General features: G+C 39.9%; 1 protein-coding gene across 5 annotated transcripts in view; it reads right to left on the bottom strand.

The window, feature by feature from the left end:
• Window positions 1-27,480, bottom strand: part of LOC110198225 (PALM2-AKAP2 fusion protein) — a 267,027-nt gene that overhangs the window by 94,685 nt on the left and 144,862 nt on the right. For 2 of the 5 annotated variants that reach the window (XM_078152850.1, XM_078152852.1), the window contains exon 1: window positions 19,633-19,736. The exons of 2 other annotated variants lie outside the window; for them this stretch is intronic. In XM_078152850.1, coding sequence (XP_078008976.1) covers window positions 19,633-19,668 — 36 coding nt within the window. In that variant the 5' untranslated portion in view covers window positions 19,669-19,736. Of the gene's footprint in view, window positions 1-19,632; window positions 19,737-27,480 lie in introns of those variants that run through there. One more of the 5 variants, XM_078152849.1, reaches the window with a different exon arrangement.

The raw sequence follows: 27,480 nt of genomic DNA, 5'->3' as shown, positions 1-27,480 counted from the left end.
GTCTCTCCCTGCTCCAATTCATTCTCCATTCGACCACTAAAACACAAGTCTGATCACATCACCCCTCTGATATTACTCCAGTGGCTCCCTAATGCCTTTTAGGAGCAAATATAAACTGCTATGTTTGACATTCAAAGCCCCCACCTCTTCCAGTCTTCTTACACTTTATCCCCTGACCTGTTTTCTTTGATCCAGGGACACTGGCCTCCTGGATGTTCCACAAAAAAGACTCTCCATTTCTCGGCTCTGGGCATTTTCTCTGGCTGTCCTCCCTAGACTGGAATGTTACCCCTCCTCCACTCTGACTACTGACCTCCCAGGCTTTCTTTAAATCTTAACTAAAATCCCACCTCCCATAGGAAGTCTTCCCTAATGCAAATTATCTAGTGTCAGCCCGGGTCCCACTTCAAAAAGTCAGTTATTTTGGAGGTGATGAAGAGATAAAGAGGGGAAAAAATATTTGGGTTGCTAGGAAAGGAAAAGACTCCATTCTCAAAGATCTCTATTTAGGATAGCATGGAAACTATTTCAATTCAGGACCAAAGGGAAAAGTTCTTGGCAAATAAAAAGGGAACCTGGACAGGGCTTTCCCCTCAACCACAGAAAGAAGCATTAATAGTCCAATGAGTTACAAGAGTAGAAGACAAAATGTGAACCTCAAGGGGACTGTATGCAAATCAATACTTCTAGTGCCACAATAAAAAAATCTAGAGCTCAACTGCTGTCACATCATAATCTATTCTTTGTAATCCAGGATAGAGATAGGAAGAGAACCTGGAAAGGATATCAGGCCAACTTCCTAGAGTCAAAGTAAAGTGGACTTCTAGTTAATGGAATAATTGAGGCACATTTCCCCCTTTCTCCACGTCCCACTGGCCTGAACTTTACTGGTAGTGATTTTTCTGTTTGTTATTTTAAAGACAGTGGCGTAGAGCAGTGGATAGAGCATTGGGCCTGGAGTCAGGAAAACCCGAGTTCAATTCCAGCCTCAGACACTTATTAGCTGTAATGATTCTGGGCAAGACACTTAACCTCTATTTGCCTCAGTTCCTCATCTGTAAAATGGGGACACACTGGAGAATGAAATGGCAAACCACTCTGGTATCTTTGCCAAGAAAACCCCACGGACAAGTCCATTAGGTCATAAAGAGTTGGACATGACTGAACAACCAGGTAATTTATCTAAAATATGGCAAACTCAGCCTTCATTTCTTGCACCAGACACAAGGCCTTAAAGTCCAGATGCCCCACAAGGATAATTCAGTGATCAATAGAAATCCAACAGAAATGCAAGTTTCAGTTTGACAGAAAGAAAATTTTCCTGAATCCCTAGGGCTGTGAAAAAAATTTGAATATCCCTATTCCTAAGGTAGTGGTGATGAGGATGGGATCTAGACCCCAGAAAGGAAAAACCCTGGACTTCCCCACAAGGCCAAATCTCTGGCATTAGCTTGAGGCTATAATCCCATCAACTGGCCTTTCATTGTGGTTCCACCCAATCTCCCAATTCTATAACCCATAATTTAGCCTAGCCTGTCCCTATGGCCCCCGGCCATTTCCCACACTTAATCCTAGCCAGGCTCCATTCTCTCTAAGCTCCATTGTCCAGGTCCCAGGAGTTCTGTTCACCCCAGCTTACTGGCCACTCCCATCCAGATCTCCTTAGACCTCTCGTCTTTCTGTATATAAGGTTCAAATTCTTAGAATCTAGCCAATAGCTTATTAATGTTCAGACTCTTTAAGAGTCTGCCCAATATGATGGATGTGCTAATAAACCTTGTCTTTGGCGGAAAGAAGGCTTGGGTGGAATTCTTTCTGACAGGACCCACATGTTGTGATTTTGGGGTCCCAGTGATGGGGTTGGGATCTGTGCCCCAGAAAGCAAAAACCCTGGACTTTTCCCACAAGGCCAAATCTTTGGCATTCGCCTGAGGCTATAATCCCATCAACTGGCCTTTTGTTGTGGCTACATCCCATCTCCCCTCCATTGTCTTACCTCCCTATGGCCCCTGGCCATTTCCCACACTTAATCCTAGCTAGACTCCACTGTCCAGGTCCCAAGAGTTCTGTTCACCCCAGCTTACTGGCCACTCCCATCCAGATCTTCCTTAGACCCCTCCTCCTGGCACCCCAAACTACTTGGCCACTCCTAGATCCCTCCCACTATCTTTCTGTATATAAGGTCCATCTTGTCTCCATTAAGATGCTCAGATTCTTAAAATCTAGTTAGACTCCTTAAGACTCTGCCCAATATGATGGATGTTCTAATAAAACCCGTCTTTGGCTGAAAGAAGGCTTGGGTTGAATTCTTTCTGGCAAGACTGGCATGTTGTGATTTTGGGGTCTCAGCACCCCTGAACCCCTAAACCTTAACACTTTGGTGGCCCTATGGGGAAACTGCCTAACCCTAAGCTCTCCTCCAGCCAAGACTGGAAGGTATGTAAGCCTCCCCCTCCGTTCTTTTTTTTCTCTACAGTTGGGGTCGCTCTCCAAGCACAAAGGCTTGGGGGTGCTTTTCGGGCAGACAGTTACGAGGCTGTCTCACACTCAGCCTGCCACTCTCAGGCTCTCGATCCACTGGATCAGTTCGATGCCATGGACTTGAACTTCTTTACCTTCTGCAGCAGAGAGGACAAGGACAGACGCCCTATCCGGAAGTGTATGCCCAATTCTGTTAATTCTCTGGACGATGGGGAATTGGGGAAAACTGCAGTTGTTTTTTGGTTCCCTAAGGCTTATTTACTCCCTTCCCTCTATACCCTTGAATCTTCCTTCATGGAGGTTACTGGGAAAAGTTAGAATAGCTAAAGCTATCTCAGCAGATTTTGGAGGTTTTATGACTGATCATTAAGGAGTTTTGAAACTCCTCCTTACAACCCTGGTCACTCCTTTCTCCCACTCCTCTCCCTTGAGTCAAGAGGGTATATGTTAACCCCTCTCACAGGATGCGAGAGTTTCACCCTTTACCCCTCACCTTTGAGTTTACCCTCCCCCACCTAGGAAAGGAAGGTGGGGGGAAGGGGGGAGGAGCAGCAGCTACAGCGTGGGCCCCCTGGCAATGGTCTTGGGCAACCTTTGCCTGGATGCATCACCCAGGTTCAGCACATCCTGTTCAAGGCAAAGAAACGAGCCTCTGAACTTAGGTAAACATGCTCTTCTCAAAGTTGTAGTTTTAACTGTTAATGATGAGATGTTGATTCTCTGTGTAAAGTAATTTGGAAATGCATTTAACAAAACTGAAGTCACCTGATTGGAAATTGTTTGTATGTTATATCTTATTTATAAACAGTTGTTTGCATGTTGTCGTCCCCATTATACATTCTGAAATCCTTGTGAGAAAAAACCGTTTTGTCTTTCTTTGTACCCTCAGGGCCCAGAACAGAGCCTGACACATACATAGTAGGAGCTTAATAAATGCTTGCTTGACTTCAATGAAGTAAATTTTTCTGACCCTTACAAATTTATGAGCTGTTAACAATTTGATCTTTCCAGGTTATGCCCCGAGTTGGGGTCATCACTGTTGTGGGAAAGTGAAAAAACAAAACAGGAACAGCTAGGTGGTGCAGTGGATAGAACACCAGCCCTGGATTCAGGAGGACCTGAGTTCAAATCTGGCCTCAGACACATAACACTCACTAGCTATGTGACTTTGGGCAAGTCACTTAACCCCACTGCCTAGCCAAAACAAAACAAAATGAGAAGAATTAGGTAATTGTACATTATCAAATTTCATCTCTATTTGAAATATCTACCGCTGCTTTGAAATAGCTCCTGATCAAGGGAAACCACCATTTTACAGTGACCCAAGCTCACAAACTTGGTGTTACCCTCAATGACTTACTTTCCCTTACCCCACATATTCAAACTGTTGTCAAAACTGGAGAGATGCTTTGAGTTACTTATCTACTCACATGGCCCTTATCATTTCTCTCCTAGACTATCCCAATAGCCTTCTAATTAGTTTTCCTGTCTCATCTCTTGGGGGCAGCTAGGTGGTGCAGTGGATAAAAAAGCACTGGGCTTGGCATCAGAGAAAAATTTATCTCCATGAGTTGAAATCTGGCCTCAGAAACTTACTAGCTGTGTGATCCTGGGCAAGTCACTTCACCCTGTTTACTTCATTTTTCTTATCTGTAATGAGATAGGAAAGGAAATGGAAAACCACTCCAGTATCTTTGCCAAGAAAACCACAAACAGGGTCACAAAGAGAGGGACATAACTGAAATGACCTCATCTTGCCCTACTCCAATCCACCTTCCTTTCATTCCTCTGCCAAAGTGATTTCTCTACACTCCTGACCATGCCACTCTCCTACTCTGGAAAAAATACTGGCTCCTTATTCCTCTAGGATCAAAACTAAAAATAGAGAAACAGGGTTGCATCCCTACCTAGAAGCTTACATTACTCCGCTTAGACTTTTTAAAATTAAATCTAGTCCTGAGGTCATAAAGCTACAGATTTAAATGTTGACAAAACACATTGCTTACCAAAGGCGTTTAGTTAGGAGTTGAGGCCAAGTGCTTCGGAACAACAAATTGCTTTTCTTCTATGTGAAACTGGAGGATAAACTACAATAGTTCTTTGGGAGCACCTATGAGATAAGTTTCTCAGAGGCAGAATTTCTATTGTATATATTGAAACAGAGGATGTTGTTAGTAGTTTCTGGCAACTCTACAGTACAGTAGGCTTCAGAATTCAACTCCATGCCTAGGACAATGAATGTTACCCTAATTCTAAAAATATGAGAACAGCTGGAGGGTTTCAAGATAGCACTGAGAAGTCTGTTCTGTTCTCACTGGTGGAAGCGAGAGGAACAGCTGCATCTGCGTGTTGGAGTCAAAGATGACATACACAATTCATGTTAAAAAAGCATGTTGCCCTTGTCTGACTCATCCTGAATGAAATCCTCTCTGAAATGCACTGACATGTGCTGCAATTCTTAACTCTTCTGGAAGAGTCAGAAACCAACAGTGAAGAAATTATTAACTACGTGCTTTTTGTTGTTGTTCAGTTGTTTCAGTCAGGTCCGACTATTCCTGACCCCATTTAGGATTTTCTTGACAAAGATATTGGAGTAGGTTTGCCATTTCCTTCCCCAGCTCATTTTACTGATGAGGAAACTGAGGCAAACCAGGTGAACTGACTTGCCCAGGGTGACAGAGCTAGTAAGTGTCTGAGGCCGGATTTGAACTTAACAAGATGAGTCTTCCTGACTTCAGGACTGGGATGCTACCCACTGAACCACCTAGCTGCCCTTCAACTCTATGCTAGTGCTCTGGAAATACTAAGGGAGTTCCTATCCCACTTCCAGGCAATAATCTGTGGTACTCAGAAGAGCAATGAACAAAGATGGGTAGGGATGTCACTAGGTCTTAACTAGGTCTCCTCCCACCCCAACAACATAGCAGTGAAATGCTTCTTTTGCTCAGAGGTCAAATCCACTGAGAAGGAAATGGCAAACCACTCCAGTATCTTTGCCAAGAAAACTCCATGGATGATACTGGTGGGGTAACAAAGCGTAGGACACAACTGATCCGCTGAACAATAACAACAATTTCTCGTTGGAAAATAATTATATCTACTTAAACATTAACACCCCTCCCTCCTCGGTATAAACAAGCTGTTTTCATACCCTGTGACACACAATGGGGCCTGGATATTTTCCCACAAATTCTTCACATTCCTCATATGCACCTCTTCTCTTCCTGGATTCCACAGGGAAAAATGGGCAGATAAGGTAGATGAAGAAGGGAGAGGTGTGAACCAAAAACAGAAGTACAGGGAACATCTGCTAGAAGTCTGGTTTTTTTTCCTCTTGGGGTTTGGCATGAGACCACTTGTTTTTTGTTGTTGTTTTTTGGCTAGGCAATAGGGCTAAGTGACTTGCCCAAGGTCACACAGCTAGTAAGTGTTATGTGTCTGAGGTCGGATTTGAACCCAGGTCCTCCTGAATCTGGGGCTGGTGCTCTATCCACTACACCAACTTGCTGCCCCTGATTTTTGGATACACAACATTTTTGCCTGCCTGAGCACTCCCCAAGTCCTCATGAGCAATCCTTAAAACTCACACAGTAGATAATTATTGCCTGGTAAGTGATCCTTGTTCCTCTCAGGATCAGATTAGCACAAGAGGCACTTCTCCTGTCCCACCCCACTACACTCCTCTTCCCCATTTTCTCTAGGTTAAGAAGGGCTTAGGACAACCTCGTGTCCAGCCAGAGAACACTTTACCTATCAGAATCAAAACATTCTTGAGAAGATTCACCCCAAATAAAATTTGAAAATGATGGGACTTGAGGGTGGGTCTGTTAAATCTTCAGGGTCCAAGGGTGGGATACAGGAAATAATCATGGAGTTCCCTCCCTCAGCCCCTCATTTCAATTCCTACTTTTCTGTGGATCATGGAATCTCAGATTTAAAAGCAGAAGGGAATTTAGTGATCTTCTAGTCCAATCTCCTTCATTCTACAGATGAGGAAACTGAGGCTTGGGGAGGTAAGGTAACTTTGTCCAAGGTCACATCGGTCATTTGAACAGCTGGGATTTGAACCCAGGACATGACTGCAAATCCAGCGCTCTTTCCACCACATCTAGCTTTCCTCTCACTGTGATCTGAGGGTATGTTGACCTCTTCTGGCACAGAAAACCGAACAGATGAAGATAGGATAGAAAAACTGTCATCAAAACATTACCAACTACCTTTCTAAGGCCCTCTAGAAAATATCTTCTCCTATTATGAAGCCAAAACACTACTTTAAAAAATTAAGATGGGGGAGGAGGGGAAAATCTTGATCCTATTACTAATAATGCCTCTAATGAAGAAAAAACTTGATGCAGCACTTGAAGTAGGGAATAAAAAAGAATATGGACTAATGGGAATAATTTTCTTACTCTCTTCCCTCTTGCCCAAATACTTCACCTCCCTATTTCACTCTTTCCCTTAAGTATGTCATGCTGTAGGGTCAAGGCAGATCGTCAGGTGTTTATGGACTGTATCCAAGATGCAAAAAGGCAGAGATCAAGAAGGCAGAAGGCAGCTAACAGATTTTCATCCACCAAGAGGGCAGATTGTGTATAAGACAGACTTTCATCCAGGAGGAGGGGAAAAGGTTGGCTAACATTTTCACCTGCTTCTAAGAAATGGAATGAAAGCTCTTTCCCACTCCAATACAGAATCCATGTGTAAAACTGGGAGAACATTACTTTTCAGATCAGGGCGGTTATGAAGCCAAGTCAGATTTAGATTTGTAATATAACCATTCACTATAAGGTAATTCACAATCTTTTTTTCCTTTTTTTCTTTCTTGCAACTTCTCATTTTTCAGCTTTAGTTTGGTTCCTGATCCATGAGAAAAAAAAAATGAATTTAAAAAATAACATAATCTGTCACAATTCCATTCCCTGGGGCTATCCTCTTCTATTTGTCTATGAGGTAATACATCCCATCTGCCTAGGAAGAGTCTGTATTTTCTGGATGGCTAGAGAAGGGATTTCAAATGCCTTACTCATTTTGAGGAAACCTATAAATGTAGCAAGGGGATGAGGGGATGTGAAGACAGCCAAATCTCCATTTTCCTCCCCCTAATGATCACTGCCATGAAAACACTCTGGAAATACACCTAACTTATTCAATGTTAATTGGGACACCTCCCCATTCCCTTCCTCCGGGATCCTCCTCCCCTAGAGTAATTTAACTAGGTAAGGGAGAAGCCCCACAAAAATCGATGATCTCTTTCCTGAAAACCAGATGCCACCTAACAGTAACAGACACAAAACAATGGGATCCCGCTTACAATTCTGTGCAGGCCACAGTGGAAAATAAGATGAGAACTGGCAAATTGTATCCCTGGGAGCTCAAAGTCTGCTATGCCCCTCAAAGAATCCTATAAAAATAATCTCCCTGGTGAAGTACTTTCCTTTTTTCAAGAGTGGAAACTTGGGAACGGCTAACCATTAGCTAGTTGAATTTGGTAGACTGAGGTCTTCCAAATCAGAGAGTTTATGAATGGGGAAAACTAAATATATGAGAGGCTGATTAGATTTCCTTTACCATGAGGGACAATACAATACATTTGCTATTTTCCATAGGGCGTGTACCTGAGAAAAATAAAATATAATTTTAAAACACTGCCTGTGAGGCCCACCCCTCCTGAAGAGGGGTGGAGCCTGCTTCTGGCCAGAAACGTCTAAATCCTCCGGACTTTCTTTATAATAAATTTTCTTGATACTAAAAAAAACCAAACAAACAAAAACCACCACCTGTGACAACACTAAGTGAGGAATCTATGCTTTTCCATTTCTTAAATATTAGATTAAAGATTTTTAAAACGTTACCACATCTAAAAATACTCATTTAAATCAGAGGCAGAAAAACATACAAAATGGGTAGCATGTATTTAAATGAATATATATGAATCCTCTGCTTAAGAAGGTATTTAGAAAACAGCCAATTAGATCTTAATACTCAACAACGGGGCAGCTATATGGCCGAGTGCACAGAATGCCCAGCCTGGAATTATCACTTAACTTGGCACACAGTGGGTGCTTAATAAATGCTTGCTGACTGACTTATCCATCACTTAATAAATGCTGATTTGAAGTAGCAGACCAAAATTAACAAAATCTAATGATCTATTTATTAACTCAAAATGGTACATAGAACTGATTCAGGCATTTGCGCCCTACTTTTGCTTTAAGTGTGAGAAGAATGACTGAAGCTGGAGAAGGCAATAGTGAATGCACATGCACAACTATCTACTAGCCAAGTAAGATGAGTTCATTCTGTGCCTGTACATGCATCTTTCTGTTAATTTCCCCTACATCTAGCTTGCTTTGTATAAATTTGTTTATATTTGTGTCTCATTAGATTGTAAGCTCCATGAGGGTGGGATCTGACTTTTGCCTCATTTGAACCCCTACTGCTAGCACACTGGCTGGCATTTAGTTGAGTCATTTTGATGGGGGTGGGGTCCAAGCCAAGATCTTCACCCTTTGCCCCAAAGGGAATCTGACTCACAGGCCCCAGACCCTCATCTCCCTTTGAAAGCCTTAGCCTTACCTTTTAATCTTATTCAGATGTGCCCTAAAAGAATCTGTCTCCCTTTTGTCTCTAGGCCCCAGAAAGGTCTTCCTTAATCTCCTTTTGAAAGTCCTAGCCCCACCTTGATTTTGTGCAGATGCCTTTCAAACTTCTGCCTTCAGGTTCCCTCCATTAGCTATTCCCATTGTCTATTCAATCTCTCAGACCTCCCCAATTAGAATTGTTACCTAGACCCTTTTCCCAACCCCCTTCTCTGGCCACCCAAAGTTACTTTAGTATTTAAGATCCACCCTAGCCCCCATTCAGATGCTGAGAATCTCAGGCCTATAAGGCTGAGAACCTCTCATGCCCGCTGGTCCCTATGTTTTACCACTAATAAACTTTTCCTCTGGCTGAAGCTTTGAGTTGAATTCTTTCAGTCAGGGCCCGGTACCGCGATCTTGGGGTCCCAGCACCCTAAAACCCCTAGACCTCTACAATTTCAGTCATCTCTGACCCTCTGTGACCCCACTGGGGGTTTTCCTGTCAAAGATACTAGTTTGCCATTTCCTTCTTCCGCTCATTTTACAGATAAAGAAACTGAGGCAAACAGGATTAAATGACTTGTCCAGGGTCACACAGGCCAGATTTGAATTCAGGTCCTCCTGACTCCAGGCCCAGCACTCCATTTACTGTACTACCAACTGCCCTTGCACATAGTATATGATTAATAAATATTTATTAAATTGAGTTGAATCCCATTCTGCCTTCCAGGGACCAACAAAATCTTGACCTATGTGGTTTCTTTCCATTTTAATCCAGACTGTTCATAAAAAAAAAGGCAATTACTATTAACTTTCTTTAGTTTAAAGCTACATTGCAAGTCTATTGACTTCTAGACTTTTGATGGCGATGACATAATTTAGGAACTAGAAAGGACCTTGAAATAAAAATGTGACCTATCTAGAAGCAGGTTTTAAGTGTCATAGTGGATAAAACACTCACCTTGGGGTCAGGAAACCTGACTTCAACTCCTACCTCAAATCAGTTTTCCCATCTGTAAAACTGTTTTGTGGATTCAGTGAGATCATATATATAAAGTGCTTTGCAAACTGTGAAATGGCATGTGTGTTAGCATTTATTATACAGCAGTCTGCAAAATTATCTGATCCAAGTGAATGCATGAGTTGATACAGAAACCTAGCTGGATGCCAAGCTCAGCCAGGAAGTTTCTATGGCATATCACCAACAAAACACTATCTGAACAACATTAAAAACCAGAGCTATTAATCAGCCTCCTAGCAACCGGTAAAGCTTTTAAAGAAATAAATCTTTCAAGGAGGGGGCAGGTTAAGTAACAGGAGGACAAGGTAGTGGGTAGAAGTAAAGTAGAGGAGTTAGGAGGGATAGGAAATAAGACACACAAACATAAAATGAAGATCAGGAGTAGAATTTATTAGGGGAAAAAAAAGCAGAGGTAGTAATCATGACTTCAGAAAAAGTTAAAGCTAAAATAGACTTAATCAAGAGAGAAAAATAGGGAAACTACACTATAAGTCGGCCATATTAATGTTGTTTTAGACTATTTAAAATAACTAGACAGTATAAGGTTGGAAATTTGCTGTGGTGTAAGAAATAATGAGTTGATGGACTTAGAAAAATATGGAAAGACGTGGACTTCTGAAGGAAGACGTTATCCACCCTCAGAGAAATAGAGGACAAACACATACAGTACATTCTTACATAGATGCATATGAATGTATATGTCTATGTATGAGTATGATTACAGATATCTAAGTAAGCGTAAGTGTATGTGTATATATACTTATATGTGTATATAGGTATGTATGTGTATATTTTTATATATACACATAACTTCTTGGGGGAGGAGTGGGAGAAAGGGGGAAAAAAGAACAAAATAAAAAGTGCATAGCAGAGAACAAAAGAAAACTTACAAGTAAGCAAAGAAAAGATGGACAGCTCTGAGCACAATGTGTAGTATTTATTATGTAGGTTTTCTTGAAATAGAAATTTATTGCCACATGTTTTTAATCCTCTCTTCCATTCCACTGTGCTTTTTTTCTTTTCTTATTTTGAATTTAAGTTTAAAATAAATTAATTTTTAAAAAATCTTCCTTTATCTTGGGAAGTCCCTTGATACAATGAGTGCTAGGCCTGGAGTCTGGAAGGCTCATCTTCCTGAGTTCAAATCCAGCCTCAGACACTACTAGCTGTGTGACTCTGGGCAAGTCACTTAATCCTATTTGCCTCAGTTTCTTCATCTGTAAAATGAGCTGGAAAAGGAAATGGAAACCCACTCTTTGCTAAGAAAACCCCAAATGGGGTCACAAAAGAGCAGGAAACAACTGAAAAAAGAATAAGCAGCAACAACAAACTCAAAATGTGGATCCCCCCTGCAAGCATTCTAAGAAGTCTTTAGAGCAAAGAGTCTTAAGCTTGAACCTGTGAACTTGTTTTTTAACAAGAATTTGATAACTATATTTCAATATAATTGATTCCTTTGGTAATCCTACGTATTTTATGCGAAGCATTTAACCACCTAAGGTAATGCAGTAGTTCTCGGTAACTCTGGGTAGGTCACTTAACCTCTCTTAACCTCAATTTCCACACCTGTAAAATTGGGATAACAACAATAACTACCTCACAGGGGTGTTGTGAGGATGAAATGAGATAACATGTAAACCGCTTAGCAAACCTCAAGGCACTACATAAATATTATTACTATATGATGATGATGATGAAAATGGGTCCATGAGCTTCATCAGACTGACTAATGGGTCTGTGATACAAAAAGAGTTAAGAACCCTTGACTTAGAGATCTGTCAGGAACTAATAGTACAATCATTTTCGTGAGAAAAATGTAGTAGAATCACAGTGAGAATCCAAAGGAATCTCAGAGGTCATCTAATTCAACTGACCTAGCCAATTCAGGAAGCCTTTCTATAGCATCTGTCAGGTGGCCATGCATCCTCTGAATATATGCAGTGAGAAAATTCAGAGGCAGTTAGGGTTATGTAATAAGTCTCTTCCATCTTTCACTTTCACAGGAAATATGTAAAAGCAGACATTGTATCTTCTCAGTTCCACCAACACTGTCCCTTCCCTCTTTTCTAAGGTTTGCTGCCCTCTTGCATCTCCCAGTAATATTGCCTCCAACAGCATAACTTCAAAAAACATGATTACAGCACCATACTGCATTGCATGATCTGGGAATTCAAGGCCTGAATCTTGCATTTATTACATCTGAGACTGTAAGCAATCCACTTAACCTGAGTTTCAGTTTTCTTTTCTGTAAAATGAGGACATTAATATTGATATTATCTGTTTCAAGAGGTTTGAACTAGTTATACTTCATAGGCAATAAGGGGTTACTTTAACGCAAGCTGTTATTATTATAAAAAAATACACTATAATTCCTTTTCAGTCAATATTGTGAGATGCAAATCAGTGATGACCCAAAATGGGACTTGAGCCTCAGTGGCCTCTGTTTGAGCACTGTAGCCCTCCTGGGGAATCCCCGGGGCCAGGTGCTAGTGTGAGCCTTAGGCTTGGAGGCCTCACCTATTCCTCATAAGAACGCCTCTTCTATACCTACAGCTTTTAACCATCTTTTAAATAAAGCTTACTATTGCTTCTCTTTGATTTCATGATCGTTATTCAATCTGATGGCCTTTTTAGGTCTTTGCTGAAATATATGTGGAATAACCGGGTTCCTCTGCAACCTTTCACACCAACATCTTAACCAGAAATATCTCTTAAAGATGACTGAAAAGCAACGTCCAAGAATAGAACATGGACTTATGAAGCCCAGGTTACAGTAATGCTTTGTGATAGGGTCAGAAATGTGATATATTTGCAAATACCAGGTGGGATGAGAAGCAAGACAGAGAGGATGGTTTGTTCATACTCAATCCTATCTCTAGAATTAGGAAAAAAGCTCAAACTCACATAGCCTCTTATTTACAGTGCAGGTCAGAGTATCACATTTACACTGGAATTGTTACACATTGATTCCTGTCTTAAAGCCACTAAAAGGTAAGGCTATGAAATAATTCACATATCTAAGTTTGCTTTGTTGTGACCATGACATCTTTTTGATGCTATACATTAATATTATAACCAACTCTCAATTTTCTCTGTATAATTTCCTGTGCATTTGTAATACCAGACTAGATTCCTTATTCCCTCTTTCATCTTCCAAGTCCACTTCTCCTACACTATCTAAGAAGGTTCCCAGGGTGTGTAAACTCAGTTTAAATACAGGCTTAAGAAAATAAATTGAAAAGGTCCAAGTCACAGAATGCCGAACTTCTCTATAGTTTTGGGAATAGTTCACATCATGGCTCACCTCTGGGTTCAAATATTGACCACAATTTAACATTGTTTTTCTTTCTGAGATTATGCACACAAAATAATGGAAGCATGATCATATAACATTCTAGCTTTGTACATGTCCACAATTGTGACTTCCTCTAGTCTAGAAAGAGCCACATTATCGTATTATTCACGACTGCTATGAACTAGGAGAGACAATAACTGAAAATGAGGAAACAATGTGTAATGTGAACAATGTGGAACATTTCTAATTACTTAGAGCCTATGCCTACAGTGCATGCCATGCACCGGACTTCTTTCTGTCAAAACCTATTATGCTAGTTATTTATATATATTTTAAATCATGTAAAGTGTCATCATATGACCTTATTTCACTGTTCCTATAATCAACTGATAAGTATTTATTAAGGCCCTATTAAGTTCCAGGTACTGGGGCTACAAAGGCAAGAATGAAAACTGTCTCTGCCTTCAAGGGTGTTATATAACTTTGGGGGGGGAACATATACATCTAAGTATATATAAGATAAATAAAAGATAATGAGGGAGGGACAGAAAAGTTTTCATATAGGAGGCAGGACTACAAGCAAACATTTATCTCTCAGCTGAACTTTGTAATCTTTCCATTGCGGCAGTAATCTGTAGGACAATGCAAACATGCTTTTTTTCTCAAAGTAATTTCACCTTTTTAGAAGGGTAGGAATGAGAATAAATATTATCGTCCCTTCACTGCTACGTTCTGTTTTCTACTTGCCTGGGCTAGCAGTAGTTCTTTCTGCACAGTGGCCGGAAAAGCAGGTCAAGACATAATAGGAGCTTATCAGGAGTGTTCAAGAAGAGGGCAAAAGCCATTGAATTCTCTTTGTGTCCCATTTAAGAAAAGGAAGGGAAAAACCTCCAGATTTATAATTATCCATTTTGACTCAACTCTGTCTTCCATCCATCATTCTGTATCTTCTTAAAGCTCACACAGGATATTTCTTTGTGCTGGATACAGGAAATAAAAGTTCCCTGTTGCAGGGTTGGGGAAAAGAGCGAAGCAAGAGAAATCTAATATCATCCTGTATGACAGCTAACCTAGGGCTAAGATGCTAATTTTTCCTAGCCAGTCTAATTTCTCTAGTATCAATCTTAATGAAACAAAACAAAAACCCCTTTTACTTTCTCACATTAGTTTTAAAGAAATATTATGAGAAAAAAGAATCAACTGGGATAATAATGATGAGTTCTTATTTTAAATAATCTCTCTGGGAGAAAGAACATTTACAACCTAGAGCAGATTCTAGCAAATTTAAGAGGATGATGTATTGGGAAGTGGGGGTAAGGAGATAAAGTGAGAGATGAGAATTTGTTATTTATTAGATATCCCTTAGAGGCCCTAAGGGCTCGAGATAATAGTATTCTGGGGAACAAAGCTGATTGGACTAGTTAGGTTGAGATGGACAAAAGTAGCCTCCCCTCAGTTCTGATACTTCTCAGAAAACAGAACTTGAGCCAAAAAAGCAGAGCAAAACCAAGGTAAGTTAATCCCATTTTTTCCCCAGGAGAATTAAAGATCAACTGCCCTAATCCAGGCTTGCCAAAAACCCAAGGAATAAATGAGGCCTAAGTTCTCAAAATTATGGAAGAGCAAAGACTAAAAAAACAAACAAAAAAAAATCCAAAGGGTACATATGGTCAACATTTTGTACTCCCTACTGATGGATTTCTGAGGCTATCAGAGGCAGTGTGGCCTAATGGATGGAGATGCTGTTCAATTGTTTCTCAGTCATGTCCAATTCTTCGTGACCCCATTTGGAGTTTTCTTGGCAAGATATTAGAGTGGTTCTCCAGTTCATTTTATAGATGAGGAAACTGAAGCAAACTGAGGAAATGTCTAGCCCAAGGTCACCCAGCTAGTATGTGTCTAAAGTCATATTTGAACTCAGGAAGATGACTCTTCCTGCCTCCAGCAATGGATACAGCCAGTCTCAAAGCCAGGAAGACCTGGGTTTAATTACCACCTCTGACACATTAGATGGGTAAGTAACTTAACCTGAGTGCTATCAGCAGCTCTCTAAGACTATAATATTGCAAAGGAGGTGCTGTCTTGAACTTGTAAAGGAAGTTTCTCACCTGGGATTTCCCCATACCAAGGAGATCAACGGGTCCAGTTTCAGTCCATTCTTGTGGCTAATAAGCTGATCCTGAATTGCAGGGGGAGAGCTTAGCTGAGTTCAGTTTGAGAATTCCCACTGTCTTGGGGGAGAAACCTAGCAGCTGGGTTTGAGGACGCCTTGGTAATAAGAACTTTACAATTTTAAGATACATTTGAAGTAAAAATTTAACAATCATCTGCTTCCTTAGAAGTTTCCAAAGGACATTCATTAGTTCTACCCAGCCCACACTTGAGATTCAGGAAACCCCAAGTAGGATACAGTGTGCTTGCAAGCAAGCCATCTCTCCATAGTTATTAGCCCCTATTTTTTATCAAGGATTTACTAACACACTGCTTATTTTTAAAACCCCACAATTTTCACAATCTAGATAAACTTGATTTATCACTTACATATCTCTATTACATGATAATTCTTATAATTATTACATGGCATACTTATAATTACAGGCTGCATACAGGGGTAGCTAAGTATGTCCAGACACATCCTAATATCTCAAAAATGTTTTTGTATTTTGATTCACATTTTAAAAGTTTGTCTATATACATAACCATTTTTATTATTGTTGTTTAGTCATTTCTTTTTGTGACCTCATTTGGGATTTTCTGGGCAAAGATCTTGGAATGGCTTGCCATTTCTTTCTCCAGTGTGTCCCCATTTTACAGATGAGGAACTGAGGCAAATAGGGGTTAACTGACTTGTCTGGAGTTACCCAGCTACTATGTGTCTGAGTCTGGATTTGAACTCAGATTTTTTTGACTTTGCTCTACCTACTGCAAAGATAGCCAGTAGAACCACAGCTGGAATTTAGGTCTCCTGGTTTTACTGCTTTCTAGCTTTTTAAAAATTAATTTGTGCCGATCCTTTGTTTTTCACTTCCAAAATTCATCCCTCTTTCCTCTCTTATTTCCCAAGACATCTCTTATAACAAACATTTTTTAAAAGCAGCTCAGCAAAATAACACGCCATCTGAGTTTGATCACATACACAATGTTCCACACCAGTAATCTACCCCTTCTAAGATGATGTATTTTCTCATTTCTTAGTGGAGAGGAAGCCTTTCTTATAACAGAAAAAAAAATGTAACCTTGCTTAAGAAGACATAGCCCTGTAATATAAGAGGTGCCAGTTTTCAACCTGGTTAAACGTGCAATTCTAGGATTTAAAGCAGGAAGGGTCCTTAGAAATCTAAGCCAATTCCTCTTTCTGTATGAGAACAATCTGGGGCCCAAACGAAGTGATTTGTCCAAGGTTACACATATATTAAGTAGTTATAATTCAAATCCAGGCCTGCTAAATACACATCAATCTAACTATTCTTTTTACTATTCTACTCTGCTTTTTCATGGATACCTTTCAATTCAATTCCATCTGCAACTACTGTGTGCTAGGCCCTGAGAAAATAAAGACAAACTTTTAAAAATACTTCTTCCTTCCTTCCTTTAGCTAGGCAATGGGGTTAAGTGACTTGCCCAGGGTCACACAGCTGGTAAGTGTTATGTGTCTGAAGCCAGATTTAAATTCAGGTCCTCCTGACTCCAGGGCCGGTGCTCTATCCACTGCACCACCTAGCTGCCCCAACAGTAGTTCTTTCTTTCAAGAAGCTTGTAATCTAAAGAGAGAAGAAAATACAATATGTATACAGATGAATAAACTCAAAATCTATACTAATTACATACTAATTGAGGGTGGGCACCAACAACTGGGGAACCAGGAAAGGCCTCTTTTCTGAGTTTAGCCTTGAAACGTGCTGGGGGTGTCAAGAGGCAGGGGATGAGGAAGCACGGCATTCCAAGCAAGAGGAATATCTTATGCAAAATCAGAGATGGAAAATGGAATGTTGTGTATATATAGAATAAGCCCAGTTTGGCTGGAAGATGGCGCGTGTGAAGGGGTGAGAAACGTGTAGTTAGCATGGAAGACAGGTTGGAGTTACAGTGTGAAGGGTCTAAACTGTGAAAGAAGTTTGTGTTTTAACCTAGTTTCTTGGGCATACTCAAATCTATGCTTTAGGAATATTTGACAGCTTTGTAGAGGATGGGTTGAAGAATTAGGTTGGTTATGATGTTAAGTCAAGGTTGGAGATAAGCTATGTGGAAGAAGAAGCAACAGAACCTGGCAAATGATTGGGGCCATAAGAAGAAGAGAGAGGAGAAGATGACTCCAAGGTTACGAACCTGAAAAGATCAGAAGACACTTACTAGCTGTAAACTCACTGTGCAAAATGATTTCTCTTGGTAATCTGTGTCTTGGAGACTCAGAGCTTCCCCCATGCCAGCCTTCTTACCAAAATTCTTCAGAAGGATATCTCTGATAATGAGATTGCACTGCATCTTCTTATCCTGATCAAACTCCAACCCAGGCCTGAATTGATTTTATCCTACTCAGGTTTGGGTGGAGACAGACTCCCAAGACTGGAGGTGGTATTTCCTTTGATGGGGACAACATCGATATGGGCCCAGATGGACTAAGTGATGTAAAGCACGTACTCAACACCTCATTATAATATGACCCACCTCCTGGTATATCAACCATGGTTGATCAGTACCTCTTGGGAATACCTACTCTTTGAAGGGCATATAAGGTTGTACCTCCAAATCCCAAACTAAGCCACTTCTCCTCAACTGGCCCCCTTAAGGGGGCCCAGTTTTGGATTGAACTCCCATGCAATGCATATAAAGCCAGCTTGAGAGAAATTAAACTGTGGATACACACACCCAATTTCGTTTGTCTCTTAGAATAAATAATTTGGGGTTCACATCACAACCCTGTTTGCCTCAGTTTCCTCATGTGCAAAATGATCTAGAGAAGGAAATGGCAAACCACTCCAGTACCTCTGCCAAGAATATCCCAAATGGGGTCACGACTGAAATGACCAAACAGACCCCACCTAAACACCTGCAATGTTGCCATTCAATTCAGACTCAACACGTATGTCACACTGTTTTGCCAAAACAGGATCATAACCATCACTCACAACAGGATGTTCATATGTGTGCTAAGAGGACAGAACAGATAGGAATAAAAACCAGAATGGGACAGTGAAAATAGTGATCAATTTGGAGTCAGAGGATCCTGATTTGAATCTCAGCTGTGCTGCTTATTACCCATGTGACTTTGGGCAAGTAACTTACTCTTAGCTTATTTACAGATTTCAGTCTATGACGCTATATGTAGATTTTTTTCTAACCACCCACAGTTAAGAATGTTGGCCTATATAAAGTTTCTGAAAGGGAATTAATCTACTCATTTTCAAACCTGAGGCCATTCTTACATCTGTACACACATACATGTTCCAATATTTTCAAGGTCAGCAGGTAAACTTCTTGATTAAATTTTATCATGTACTCCAGAATATATTTAACAACATACATCAGATCAGACATTTAGATCAGGAAGAGATCTTAGAGGTCACCTCATTGAAATCCCTCATTTTATAGTGAGAAAACAGGCCCCAAAGGATTAAATGATTTTCCCAAGGTCACACAGGTAATAAGCAGAGAAAGGATTTAAATAGAGCTACTCTGACTCCAAATCTAGGACTATACAACATATCCATATGTGTATATATCTATATAAACTATGTTTGGCCAATTTTTAGAATTAGATCTATAAATATTATTAACTACTTCATCAACAAATGAAAGTTACCTGGCTTATCAAAACTAACTTTAAATCATAAAAGTTAAAGAGATTTGATTCTTCCTAGAAGAAAAGTGTTAGGTAACTAAAAGATACCAATGCAGCAGGATAATAACCATCATTACTTAGAAAACAAATAATTTACAACAACAAAATCGAAAGTTAGAGCTAACCTAGCATTTTTATCTGATTTAAGATCATCGAGTTTAGCCCTACTAAAGAAAAACATATTACACAAATAACAGCTATCTTCCTGAATACAAAGATTTGTATTAATAGAAAGGCAAGGAAATTTATCTCCGAGGCATGACAACACCTTAGTTTGACAAATATAATCTCCCTAAACAACAAAACGAACTGTCTTAATAACATGGCTGGGTCTGAATTTCAGAAGATGTAAATCATTTTCCTAGTTTCCAAACTTCAAACTAAAACAGTTAAAAAAAAAAAGAGAGAGACCTACCAAAAAGAAAGAGAACAGCATCCAAGTAGAAATCATGACCTTATTACTCTGCCTTTTGGTTACAACCTGCTCTTGAGACACATGTCTTATTACTAACAATCCACATAGGTCTCTTTCCTTTCCCCTTTCTTCTGTATTTGTCTTCATAAACAATAGGGCAGGCATGCAATAAGCCTGTAGCTGCTTGAGTCCCAGGTCACAGAGTAGAAAGCAAAAAAAAGTGGGAACTGAGCTGCTTAGTTTTTGGTGTGTGAAAGTAGCTCCCGATTCTGCTGCAATAAGCCAGAAAGAAAGCAATGTAAGCTGACCAGACCTCTCCAGTTCAAAGGTGCAAGCTGGAACCATGTTAGAGAGCCTTCAAGGGCAAATGAAAAGGAAGGAGAAGGTGTTTATTTTTAAACAGCTACTAATGGTCAGTTAACATTTTATCAGACTGTGACTCAAAAAGCACCTTTTAATTCAATTGATAATGTAACAGGTCAACTCCATATACTCCTATATAAATTTTCCTGAAGTGGTTTACAGACCTTTAAAAAGGCCAATGATAATAATACAAGTACAAGTATTGACACTGACAGATAACCTTCAAGGCTTTTTCTGGAAAGCCTCTTTCTTATTTTGTTTTACATATGGAAGAAGAGTCACGGGGATTTGATTTTAATATAAATCCAAGTTCACAGAATTAGCTGAAAACAAAAGCCCTTTAAGAAGAGGAGGACAAAAAAAACCCTGTTTAAACAAAAAAAGACAGACAGACATACAAAGGAAGAAAAACACTTTGTGAAAGTTGATTTGAAATTAAAGTGCCTGTGTCCTTTAACTGATAAGCTACTTTGTTTCACTAGAAAGTTCATAAAATTGGCAATAATTACCAAGATAAGAAAAGATTGGTTGTGATTGAAGATCCAAGTTCACTTTTGCCAGACCAAGTGCAACTAAATTTCATTCCCAGTGTGAGCCGGTCACAGTGCAGTCATGAAACATACCACCTTGAGAAATACTCTAAGGTCAAATACCCAATTATGAATGCACGAGCAGACCTTCTCCGCCCCACCCCCCAGTCACCTTCAACAACAAAACAGTGTTTTCTTCTGGGATAAAATAAATGTATCCCTTGTTTTTATTTTTAATTATTTAAGAGGTATGACAACTTAAAAAAGATTTATTTCTAATTAAACCACAGTAGCCTAAAGAAAAGTTTTTGTTGAAAACTGCCCTTATCTTTTTTCTTTTTTTTTGGTGAGGCAATTGGGGTTAAGTGACTTGCCCAGGGTCACAAAGCTTGTAAGTGTCAAGTATCTGGTCTGAGATCACATTTGAACTCAGGTGCTCCTGACTCCAGGGCTGGTGCTCTATCCACTGCCCCCCCCCACATTTCAATAGTATTTAGAAATGGAAGACAAATACTGATAGTACTTGGATGGTACATGGACACCTAATAAATTTATTTCTAAAATACGTGTTTGGTGATAAAAATAACTTCTCTCTAAATGTGCATTTCATATGTCTCTTTTGAGAAGGCAGGAAGACACCTGGAACTGATTAAAAATGATGACATATGAGTACAAATACATTCAATCCTCGACATTTAACTTTTGTGATGTGTTGGCAACCTTGCATATGCATGGCTATGCTCATTAGAGAAAAAAATGAGAGGCCGATTTGTGCAAGTTTGTGGAGTGGTTGGTATCCCACCTGGTGCTTCTCTGGTCTTGTTCACCCTACTGTTTGCTGTAAATAGCGCCCTGTGCATTCACTGCAAATTTTTATGTTTTCTCTCCCATTAGATTGTAAGCTCCTTGAGGGCAGGGACTGTCTCGTTTTGTATCCCTAGCCTTAGCATAGAGGCTGGTACATAGTAGGCACTTAATAAATGTCGATGGATTGTGTTTTATCTATTTACTAGACTCTAAGCTCTAGGAAAACAAAGACTAGTCAGTCAACAAGTTAGTTTGCCTTTAAAACTCAAGTTTTGTGCTGAACAACCCCGTGAGGTAGGTGGTATCATCATACCCACTTTTCAGAAGAGGAAACTGAGGAGGTGAGATAGGTTTTGAAATAAGGCCTTTCTGACTCTGTCTAATGTTCTGTGTGGTGTGCTAGCTAAATGCCATGAAATGTAGATACAGTTCCATACAGAATCATCTTTTTGCATTCTACTATATTTATGGAAATGCTTTTTGTGTATGTGTGTTTAAGTTCAATTTTTTAAAAAATCCATAAAAAAAATAATTTCAACCCTTCATGAATACCTCTGGAGCGGGGGGGGGGGGGGGGCGCGGCGCGTGGAGATTTAGCCTTATGCTGGGCAAAGCTACACAATGAGAGCTTGGATAAAGATCACCAGAGCTTATAATAGTTACATGACTAAAACATACTTCAGAAATGATTTCTTCTTTAACAACGAGATTCAACCAATGCCTTTAAAATTAATGATCTTCTTGGCATATTGAAAATACAAACAGAAATTTCCAAATGGCTTATTATATAAAGCATGGTATTCCTAGATAATACACAGTTGAAAATACCAAATACCAATTTATTTGCTCTGTCATAACATCAGGAGAATTTCAAAAAAATTAAGGGGGAGCTATGGCACACTAGAACTCACATTAACATAGATGCATATTACATATAGGTTGGAACACTGCAGCACTCAGATGGTGATCTCCTATATAAATATATATTTTAAAAGCCTGACATGATAGCTGATAAGATTAGTGCTCAGGAAAAAAACTGTTACAAAGAATTTCACACTATTATTCATTCAACAAACATTTACTGAGCACTCCATTTCATCCTCTACCTAGCTGTAAAGTTGCCCTTCCTAAAGTACAGGTCTGTATAACAACAACAAAAACTCCAGTGGCTCCCTATTGCCTAAAAGATCAAATATAAAATCCTCTTTATTGCATTCAAAGCCCTTCACAATCTAGCCCCCTTCCTCCCTTTCCACTCGTATAACACCTTGCTTACACCCTTTCCCCCACATATTCCTTTTGTTGTTCAGTCATTTCAGCGCTGAGTGCCAGGTAGACACAACAGCTCTGAAAAGGGCTCAGCAAGCCCTTACTGAGCTAGTCTTCCAGAACACCCCCATACATCCCTAGTAAGTGACTAATCTGTATTTTCCTAGAGCTTAGAGTCTAGTAAGTGGGTAAAATACAATCAACCAATCAACATTTATCAAGTGCCTACTATGTGCCAGGCACTCTGCTAGGGTTGGGAATACAAAAAGAGGCAAAGGACAAGTCCTTGCCCACAAGGAGCTTACAATCCAATTGGGGAGACAACATGCAAACACATACAGAGAGAAGGCACTCAATTTAGAAGGGGCTGGGGTAAGCTTCCTGTACAAGGCGAGACCTTATTAGGAGATTAAAGGAAGCCAAGGAGTTCAGAGTGGAGAAGGGAGAATATTCTATGAGAGACAGCCAGAGAGAATGCCTGGAGAGGTAAGAGATGGGAGTATTTTCTTTGTGGAACAACCAAGAGGACAGATGGAAGAGTTCAGGTCAGCAAGTAAGGTGTAGACTGGAGTGGGTGGGGGGGAGCAGCTAGGTTATGAAAGGCTTTCAACGCCAAACGGGGCATTTTGCATTTACTGTTGGAGGCAACAGGAAATCACTGGAGTTTACTGAGTAGGAGAGTCACACAGTCAGACCTTCACTTTAGGAAAAGTGCTTTGGTGGCTACATGGAGGACGCTGAGAGAGACTTGAGTCTGGCTGACCCACCAGCAAGCCATTGCAATCATCGAGGCATGAGGTGATGAGGGTCTCCACTAGAGAGTTGGCACTGTCAGAAGAGAGAAGGGGACTTACTCACAAAGGAGAAATCAACAGGCTTTGGCAACAGCTTAAATATGGGATGTGAGGGATGTAGGATGACTCCTAGGTCTTGAGCCTGAGGGACTGGTGAGGATGATGATGATGTCCTCTACAGTAATAGAGAAGGTGGGGGTGGAGGTGCTGGGGAGGGTTAGGGAGAAAGAGAATGAGTTCCGTTTTGGATATACTGAGTTTAAGATGTCTACTGGACATCCAATTTGACATGTCTGAAAGGCAGTTGGAAGTGTGAGACTGGAGGTCAGCGGGGAGATTCGGGGATCAGTATAGAAACAGTAACTAAATCCATGGTAGCTGAATAGATTACTAAGTGAAGTTGTATAGAGGAAGAAAACAAATGCAGACAAATATACATTTCATGATAAGGGCACTGGAAAGTAACCCAACAAAGTGCAAGGTGAAGTCAGAGAGGAAAGATGACTTGAGAATCAGGCAAAGCATCATGAAGAAAGTAGCATTTCAAGAACACGTAAAAATTCAACCAAAAAAAAAAAAAAACCAAGGGAAGGAAAGAATACTCTAGGCAGAGCACAGGAGATAATATAAGCAAAAGTGTGGAGGTGAGGCTGTGCAAGATGTACTCATGGGATACAAAGTTTGGGTGCAGGGTAGCTGTGGAAGGACTTGAATGGTAGGCTAAGGTCTTTATTTCAGTAGGCTTTTTGCTCTACACTGCAGTGATTAGTTAGACCTTCACAAAAGGAACACACAATCGACAATGGTGTGACTTGTGGATTAGAGAAGGTAGAAGACAGAAGCAGGAAGACTAGTCAGAAAGCTATTACAATGAGTACAGGCAAGAAAGACTGAAAGCCTTTACTGTTCAATCATATTTTAGTTGTATCCAACTCTTGTTGATCCCATTTGGGGTTTCTTGGCAAAGATACTAAAGTGGTTTGCCAACATTTCCTTCTCCAGCTCACTTTACAGATGATGAAACTGAGACAAACAGGGTGAAGTGACTTGCCCAGGGTCACACAGCTAGTAAGTGTCTGAGTTGGATTTGAACTCAGGTCTTCCTAACTCCAGGCCTGCTGCTCTATCCACTATGCCACCTAGCTGCCCTAGGCCTTTACTAGAGTAAAGAAAAAGAGGAATGGCTAGACGGCATAGTCCACCATCATATTAAGCTCACAATCACAAAGTTCTGAGTTTGAGTACTGCCTCAGATACTTACTAGTTGTTTGACTCTGGGTCAGTCACTTAACTTCTTAGACTCAGTATCTTCATTTGTGAAATGAAGATGATGAACAGAACAACCACACAGAAGTGTTACGAGGATCTAATGCTTATGTAAAGTTCTTTGTAAAACTTAAAAATTCTATGACGATGATGTGAGGCATTGGTAAGGCAGAACTGACAGGACTTGAGAGGAAAGAATCAGTGATGACAGTGAGTTTTCTCACATGGGTGACCAAGTTAATGGCAAACATTTAATCACTAGAAGAGTGAAAATAGGTAAGACAGAGCAAAGATGAAAACTAAGTAAGCAAGCACACTGTGAATTCAGTAATTGTAGAAGCATCATCAATTCCCAAGAGAAGGAGTCACATATAGTAGACTTGAATGTATGGAGATCTGCTCACATCTGAAGAAATACAGAAAATATAAAATAATAATTCAATGAAAACATTTTCTACAGATGCTACAATTTTGCATGCTTATGCTTCAATAATGCAGGTAATATACAAAAACAACCTTTGAGATTTTTTTAGTCTCAGGAAGAAATGTAATATCAATCAATATTTATCATTTTGAATGTTTACATTTAGACTATCACCATTCTTTCTAGGTAAACTGTCCTACCAATTGGATAAACATCTGTTACTACAGTCAACTTCTCTTAAAAAGTGTAAAGGTTAGGTTACATTGATACGCATAATGAAATACTATGTTAGCAGAATGTGGAGATAAAGATTTTAAATCCTAAACTAATCACATCCTGTTTATATCAGCAATTTTACTTAGATACATTCCCCAGGAGAACACTTTCCCCTTACAAGCCTCAGACTATAGATAAAAAATTTAGTGCTGGAAGGGACCTCAGAGGCCATTTGTCATCAACTCTTCTCGTTTTACAGATGAGAAAACTAAGGCCCCAATAAGTTAAATGTCTTGCCACGGTCACATAAGAAATAAGCATCAATGTAGAATTTGAAAACGGTTCTTCTGACTCTAGAGCCAATGATCTTTCCACCATACCTACCATGCCACCTCCCAGACTAATAGGGCTTGATTTCTGGGCACACTATATCTAAATAGCTATGTGTGTGACACATAGCAGCCTTAATCTTAGCCTGGTTTTCCTCTGTATCTTGCAGTAACTATACATATAAAGTGTAATACATTTGTCAACTGTTGCAACATCTAGAACTTTGAAGAATGGTGCATTTCATTCAACTGAGAGTTGCTATATATATCACACACGGACAGCAAATATTCAAACACTTGGACAGAAACTACTAAAATCACTTAGAGCAGAATTCAGCCAGACTGATACCAAAGATGGTTTAACCTCCTACAGCACTTCAGAGTTGTTCTTGTAAACAAATATTCTGACACACCTATAGCAGGCTGAGCTTAATCTACATTTAAATACAAAATTCCATTATCTGTTTCTGCTGCTGCTTTTCTTTTAAAAATAAATGTTAAAAAATTGCAAAAAGAAGCAAGTTGTGGCAATTTAACAGCTCCTCAGCTGTTTGGGATTACCGATTGGGAAGCTAACATATTTGAATATCTAAACTTAAATTTAGATCAGTTGGAGAGGCCTGTTTCACAAACGATTCATCAGAATTCCTTAAAATGTTAACCTTCCAAAAAACATTTTTTATGCTTTAAACAATTTGCTGCAGCATAGTGTTATGAAAATAACACTGGACTGGCAGTGATTATATGGTATGTCTACACCTGATGGAGCTGCCTACACCATGTCAGCACCTCAACTGACATTACCTATCCACTTACAGAATCACAGAATTTTAGAACCAGAAAGGACCTAAACAGTCATCTAGGCAAACACGCACATGAAAAATACCCTCTACTCTAACATATTTGATAAATCATCTAACCTTTGCTTAAAGTCTTCCAATAAAGGGGAAATCCATTCCATTTTTGCATTGCATCAGTTGTTAGGAGGGCACCTAGGCGGCACAGTGGATAGACGGGAGGGCCTAGAGTCAAGAAGACCCGAGTTCAAATTCCACCTCAGACACTTAACTTGCTGTGTGACTCTGGGCAAGTCACTTAACCCTGTTTACTTCAGCTTCCTCATCTCCAAGTGAGCTGTAGAAGGAATGGCAAACCACTCCAGCGTCATTGCCAAGAAAACCCCAAACGGGGTCACAAAGAGGCAGATGTGACTGAAAAGAATTGGACAAAAATTGTTAGGAAAGTTTTCTTGACAAAAAGCCTAAATCTGCTTCTTTGCAACTTCTGTGCATCATTCCTAATTCTGCTGTCTAGGGCGAAATGGGGTAAATCTAATCCCTCTTTGGCATTATAGTTCTTGAAGTACTTGAAGACAGTTATCATGTTTCCCCTAAGTTATCTTCTTCAGGCTAAAATTGCCATTTCCTTTATGAGATCCTTATATGGCATGGACTCAAGGCCCTTGGCTCTCCTGGTTGCCCTCCCCTGGACATTTCGACCTATCAACCTCCTTCCCAAAGGCCCACCACATTCTGATAGTCTGACCAAGTCAGAAGAGTCCAGAAGGACTATTACCTCCATGTTCTGGGACACCACAACCCTCCAAAAGCATCTTAAAATTGCTTTCAAGTTTTTAGGTGCTATTATCATATGTCATGATCTTTCTCCAAACAAAATCATAACTTTCCTATATTTTACTTGTAAGTCGATTTTCTGAACCAAAGTATAAGATATAATATACATATATATATATGTACATGTTGTTATATATATATATATATCCCTTTTAAATTTCATTTCATTATATATGTAATCTGAGTCTCAAAGGGCCACTTTTATGGGACGCTCTC

This window comes from Phascolarctos cinereus, unplaced genomic scaffold (genome assembly GCF_003287225.1).
Source record: "Phascolarctos cinereus isolate Bilbo 61053 unplaced genomic scaffold, phaCin_HiC Scaffold_4;HRSCAF=312, whole genome shotgun sequence".
Lineage (NCBI taxonomy): Eukaryota > Metazoa > Chordata > Mammalia > Diprotodontia > Phascolarctidae > Phascolarctos > Phascolarctos cinereus.
Note: the sequence above shows the minus strand (reverse complement) of the source record. Positions and strands in the feature narration are given on the sequence as shown.